Source organism: Prosopis cineraria, unplaced genomic scaffold (assembly GCF_029017545.1).
Source record: "Prosopis cineraria cultivar Desert tree isolate PC_DT_omini unplaced genomic scaffold, ASM2901754v1 PC9, whole genome shotgun sequence".
NCBI classification, from domain to species: Eukaryota; Viridiplantae; Streptophyta; class Magnoliopsida; order Fabales; family Fabaceae; genus Prosopis; species Prosopis cineraria.
Genome location: NW_026555340.1, coordinates 12,454,699 through 12,461,617, shown reverse-complemented (window position 1 = coordinate 12,461,617; position 6,919 = coordinate 12,454,699). Strand labels below are relative to the sequence as shown.

At 36.5% G+C, this 6,919-nt stretch overlaps 1 protein-coding gene across 1 annotated transcript; it reads right to left on the bottom strand.

Annotated features, from left to right (window-relative positions):
• Positions 1–440: 440 nt before the first annotated feature.
• LOC129320847 (adenosylhomocysteinase-like) lies at positions 441–4,012 on the bottom strand. The gene is made up of 2 exons (XM_054966500.1): positions 1,533–4,012; positions 441–1,294 (listed from the first exon to the last, which is right to left on the bottom strand). Exons 1-2 carry the CDS (start codon positions 2,061–2,063, stop codon positions 665–667), a joined length of 1,161 nt encoding a protein of 386 aa, XP_054822475.1. The 5' UTR covers positions 2,064–4,012; the 3' UTR covers positions 441–664.
• Positions 4,013–6,919: the final 2,907 nt, after the last annotated feature.

Here is a 6,919-nt window from a genome sequence, read left to right as displayed (position 1 = left end):
TTGTGACCCTCCACATATCGGTTCGTTGACGTTGTCCCTTATTATTTTTTAGGGTTGTAAAGTACTAGTATCCGCTCCGGTCTTTAAAACAAAAAAAGTACTAGTATCCACATATTATTAGAAATAAAGTTCATTACAGGTGGGCCAAGATCATGAAGCCGCAATATTTGAAGGGACAAAAATGAAACTAAATTACAAATTTCAGTCAAAGGGCAGAGATACACTTCCTATAATTATCTTCGAGACCTATATGTCAAATATGTCCACGATCCGCGATCGCCATCATGTTTTTTTGTGAGAAAGAAAATTAATATAGCTATTATTTTAGGCATGCTGCCTCTGCCTGAAAGTGATGGAGTTCAATGAAAGTGCGCACAGCTCACTTGAATAGTCACTCATGGTATAATATAATTCATGACAAAAGGAAATAAATAAAGAGATTAAATAAGTAAAAACATTTTATTTCTATCAAAATAACAAAGGAGGTACTAAGGCAAATAGAGGTTTTTACATTGATTTTCGAGGTCGGCCCGGAAGAATAACAATCTCTCCTCTTGTATTTTTTTCCTTCACTTGTGTACATCAATATAGCTCCAAAAGTCAACAGACTCACCTTAACACACAGAACTTAAAAAAAAAAAAAGAAAAGAAAAGGAGCACGAAACTAGGACATGAAATCCATTCTCTCAACTGCGATGCCGCAGAATATGATGAAGAAAATGATCAGCCACGTGCATTTATCGAGACCCCTTATCTTTGAGATGAAGTAGTTCATTGTCTCGATACGTTTTGAGACACAACCCAACTTCAAGGGTCGTCCATGGTTTAATACGACGATGCTCGTTCCATGATCGAACACCCACTTTTCCATTTCTGGCTCCTCGGCGAAGCACTTCACGCCAGGAAAATCACGAAGTCCTTGCATGTCGATTCCATTGCCCCCGGAGCCATCACCAATGCTCCACACGATAGCACCGTTCTTCATACACTTCATATGGTCAACCTGGATGACAGTATCCTCGCCGTGGCCGGCACCGGAGGAAACAATTATGTCAAAATCGGAGAAAGCATCCTCATTGTGGATCATTTGAACCGGTGGTCCCATACCACAATAATGGATCTTACCACCGTGGAACACCGCCACACAAGCTCCGGCGTTCATCAAGGTAACAGCACATTCCTTTCCGGCATCACCATAACCCAAAACGGCAACTTTCTTTCCCACAATGTTGCCGTTGGTGGCTCTCTTCAAAATCTCAGGCAGAAAGTAGCGATAGCTTGGCAACAGAGGGATCTGTTTAACGAGCGGATAGAACAGAACAGGCATTATTTAACCTCGAAGGGACCCAAGGAAAGCAAGAACCCCTCAACTAAGATCAAAAGGAAAATTAAAAAACGGAAGGAAAAAATAGAAAGAAAAAAGGCAAATCCATTTCCAAACGGGGTAACAATCGTGATTAAATCTAACAGCCAAGTTCAACAAGGAAGGAACGACGACTCGAAAAATGGCATGTTTGAGTTGAAAGAGTTACCTCATCAGGGTCATCGAGATCCCTTAATCCAAGCCCCCGCATGGGTTCCATTGCGATTGAGTATAGCGACTCAAAATCAGCTACTATCTTCTTGTTCTCGTTCTTAAGAGTAAAATTTTCAGCAATTTTGCAGAACCTGTTATCAGAACCTGTTGTCTCATACTCATCAAAATCGAGAGCCCTGTTGCAGATGATTGCATCAGGAGAATAAGAGCCCCAATCTAGCGCTTGCTTCATAAAGCTTATGCGTTCTTCAAGCGTCTGGTCTTGTTTAACGAAGATGGGAATGCCGTAGTAGGCGATCGCAGCAGCAAAATTGTCCCTTATAGAGAGCGTGGTTGATGAACAGACGCGTACACTGGCGCCAAGCATGGTGAAGGTTTCGATTACTACAGCTGTTGCAGCAGTTATGTTAAGCATGAATGTTATCCCTTTGCCCTTGTACGGTTGGGTGGAGATGTGACTGCTGCGGAAATTCATGATCGCCGGCAATCTCGCCTCGGCACGTTTGATCTCAAACGATGATGCCATTGTGGGTCGAACAAAGAAGATTGATTAAGAGGAAGTGTACAATGTGAAGTGATTGAACAAGGAGCCTCAGAAACTTTTATACAGGTAAAATTCAGGCAACGGGAAAGTAAATTATAATACGACGTCGTAGCTCAAAACCTGAGTAATCTTAATGTTATTTTTGAGATGTTACAGATACACATTCACTCATAGCTAGCTGGATTAATTCTCTGCTGCTGCGCACTCAAGCAAAGGAGGTATGGTTTTGCTGGGTCTCATCACGTACGTGCAGGTGCTTTAAAAAAAAAAAAAAGTAAAGGAGAAACTTTTTCTTTTTCTCTCTATGGCTGCCAAATGTTCATGGTTGGCCACGTAGGATGCAGGTTAGGTTAGATATGCATTTGGAATTTTCTTAGTGATTACTAATTTCTAATTTCTTTTCAATTCATATACTTTCATGAATTTTTTTAAACTAGAAATACAAAAGGGAAATCTTTTATCTGGACAAATTAAAAAAAAACAGCAAGAAGAGGAAGAATGTGTGTGCGTATATAAAAGCAATGTATTAAAAATTGTACTTGTCATTGAACTGATAAGATACTGTTTTAAGAATTAATAATCAAAATCATATATAAACTATGATTAGTCCAGTCATAAACAAAATATTTTATTAAATGGTTAACATAGTGATTTAATAGTAGTTTACTAGCTATTTCAACCAAACGAGTTAATTCAAATTTTGATACTATGGATAAGAAGCACAAGCCAGCGTACACAATAGTGATTATTATCATGTGTGCGAGACACTGGCTTGGTAATCGTTGAAACTAATGGATTTACAAATCCATATAACATGACCTGAATGCAATACTACTAGAATAGACTGAACAATACGTATTTGCGTTAAACCAATAAATATTTGTACATCAGTATTTATAGAACATAAACCTGAATAAACGACAACATCACTCAATACAGAGTAAACGAAATTAAACTACTAAATATGAAATGCATCATTTTTCTCAATATAATGTATGTATATGTGTACTCCATCTCTTTAAAAATGAAAAATTGAAGGAACCTAGTTTCATACATACCTACTCAACATGAGGTTAAAAGGAAATTGAACCTACCCGTGAAGTTTTTGCTAGGCATATAATTGAGATTTAAATCTTTTGAAATTAAGATTAGCAAATTTTCGTGAAGTTTCCCTTTTCAAGAAAGAGAGAGAAAATTTTATATTTTATAAAAAATAAAAAATGAGTGAAAATACTAAAAAAAAAACTTAACTTAAATTTATCATCCCAACTTCAAGGGATTTAAATATGTGTAATTGATACTTTGATTTTCTTTATTCGTGCATTATTTTCCTAAAAGTTTTGAAAATAGCATTGTTAAGATTTTTTTTGAAAGAGCAATTAACTAAACTTTTGAATTATAATTAGCATCACAATATATTCCTTCAACGCTTTTGAAGTTTCTGTGCTCTCTGGAAAACACAGAACAGGAAACAAAAACAGCAACAGCAAGTAAAGAGAAAATAAATCCCTTCAAGCTAGCTAGATAAAACTAAAGTCCTGTCTTCTGCACATAAGCTAAAGCACATCTCATGAACAAGGAAATATAAGCAAGAAATTAAAAGAAGCTTTAGTTCTTCACCTGAAAACTTCCTCCTTCGTCCTTCTTCCGTTTCCATCTCACTGGCAAGCCCTTTCAATCCCTTCTTTCTCCTATCCATGGCTTCAGACTTCATGCATAAAGCATAGCAAGCTTCAATATCACGACATAATTCTGTGTACATCGTTCCATAAGATCATCAATCGTGACCACTAATTAAGCTCCAAATTAGATCCCTACAAATGAAGATGAACATGAACTGATTCTGATCACAACGTCCTTTTACAAACCCAGATTCTGAATGCTCTAGCTTGTTGAATCCTTCCAGCTATGGAGAGGGAGAGAGAGAGAGAGAGAGCGCCATAATTCACCTCGAGGATGGTTCAAATGGCAATTAATAAAGCATGCATCTTTTCAAATATGAGCCACTCGGTCAGCCAGCATTCTCATAATTAACATTCCAGATACAGGTCCCACGCGTACAGAAGGAAATAAAAAAAATATGAATTTATTATGGACAAAATTATTAGAATGAAATAAATAAAATTAAGGGATATGATAATGAAGACAATTGATATTAAGGACGAGCGTGAATCTTCAAAATAATAATAATAATAATAAAGAAATAATTTAAGACTAATTAGAAATACGAAAAATACAAATCTCATCGTCCCCAAGACAGTCCCTTTTTCCACCAACTTGAATATATAAAGTAAATAAAGGTAAGTTAGGCAGCAAACCACGAAACATCATCATCGATCCACACCGTGGTGGGCGAAACACTAATGTAAATATAGTAGAAAGACGCAGAGACTTGCTCTAATTAAAAATTTTAAGTGTACAAGTTACATTTTTATCAATATTTTTGATAATAGAACAAGTATTACAAATATAAACGGTGCTCTACATGCACTATAGAAAATTCAGACAATAAAAATAAAGCATCCTTTTTTGCAGCAACATCAAAGTGAAGTATGGATGTTGCCAATAACCTAAAACAAAATTAACATAAGAAGAAACATTCGCCAAGCCTGGATAGAGGAAACGGATACATTGGAAGACTTGGCTTTGAATGTGGGCATAGATAGGGAACCCCTCGGATTCATGGGGAAAAAAGAGTGGGGCGCCAACTTGAATCAAACAAAGGATCAACAAGAATAGGTGAGAAATCTAACTTTAGCCAGAAAGCTAATGGCTTATGCTACAATCAAAAAAGATAAAGAAAGCCCTAGAGAAATTATGAATACTCACTTGAATTGAACATATGAGTGAGGGAACACTCACGCCTTGGATGTTAGGCAATAAGGATGACAAAATTAGTTACCTCGGTAGCAATAAGGGAAGATGATGAAACCATTGTGAGCTAAGAGTTCTAAAAACTCATTGAAAAAGCAAGGAAAGCTGAAGAGATGGGAAAAAGTAAAGAGAAGAGAAAACCAAGGGTTTAAATGGAGTTCTGCAACCCTAAATGTGTAGAGCAAGCAGGGAAATGATGGTAGTGCTCTAGGAACATACATGAAGTAAGTAACAGTTAGCTTGACACATGGTTTATGGAGTACGTAAAAACTAAAGCATACATAGTCATTTCTCTCCCTTAGCATAGAAATGTCACACACGAAAGGGGCAATTGTTTGAACAAAAAATGTCGTATTGGGTCTAAAGAGGAAAATAACCAAAGCCCAATCCAATTTGAAGCAAGACTCAACCTAATAGCAGACCGACCTCATAGGTGTAAGCAGAACATCACATTTGGAAAGCCAATAATGCAGTCTCAGTGACTCTGCTCCATTCATGAGTTTCTTAGTGCATTCACTCTCACTGCTCACATGACAAAGCATATCCTTAGTGATTTAATGACTAAACAGTTATTTGATCTTATAGTGCTAAAATTACAATTCAAAGGACTATGGCATTGCCATTTTCCTATAGACAAAGGGGAAAAAATACTCATGAAATTCTCGGCCAAAAACCATCCAATAGCCTAAAGTAGGAAAAAGAGCAAAAATACCCATAATGTTACCTAAGTATAGGTATAAGGAGAGTTGACTTGAATTAACGGATCAATAGGAATAGGTGAGAAATCTAACTTTAACTATAAAATTGATGGCTTATGCCACTAGTCAAAAAAAGATAAAGAAAGCCTTAGAGAAATTATGAATACTCACTCGAATTGAACGTATAGCGAAGGGAAGAGAGAGCACGCACCTCCTAGACCTTAAGCAATAAGAATGACAAAGTTAGTTACCAGAGTAGCAATAGTCGAAGATGACAAAGCCATCATGAGTTAAGAGTTTTGAAAATTGCTATAAAAAAAGGAAGGAACGCTGAAGAGAGAGATAGGTTAAAAGTGAAGAGAAGAGAAACCAAGGGTTTAAATGGAGTTTTGCCAACCCTAATGTACTAGCTGCTGGCATGGCACAAGTTTTACTCCTAAATAATTGCACACAAGGAAGTTAGACATCCGAATCCATTTTCACACTTTCAAAATACATAAGATGTCCAAAAACCCAACACTTGTGCCAAAAACTACAACCATCACTTAGAACACACTCAATGGACCTAAGGACTACTTGTTCAACACATCACATGTCTATATCACTCAATATATTATTTTAATATCCTGTGAACTTCAACATACAAAATTAATTGCTAATTAGAGATAACAATTAGTAGTTAGTGGATTGAATGTGGCTTTGGATAGTGTGTTAATGTGTGGTATTGGTTGGTAGGTGTGATTACAGGATCAGATGGTAAAATTGTAATTCGAGACATAACACGCAAGCACTAATAAAATTATCTTGATGTGCCACATATTGCTGCATGTGCTACATGTGCCATGGTGTTATGGCATAAACTTTGCTTAAAGCTAATGTGCTCAACCCATGTTTTAGATAAGAGAAGGTAAGAAAAACATTGTGATAGGGCATTGATTGTAGAAGCTAGGGAGTTTACTTCGACCAGTGAATTTTCGGATAAGTTTCATGCCACCCTATACTACATTTCTGCCCTAATTTCTCTAAGTTTGGTTGATTAAAAAAATTGAATCAAGGGAGTTTTAAGGGGTTAGTTAAATCTAGAAAATATGTTTAGAAAAGCTCTTGGGTGTGAAACTAGGGTTTTCCAAATTGTCTAGGATTTGATAGTTGAAGCTTTAAGTTATATGCTCAATTTAGCTTAAGTGGTTAAGTTGTTAAGGGTGGAAATGCGTTAGTTAAATGAATTAAGAGAGTGTTTTGGTCATTTCATAGCCTAAGAACATG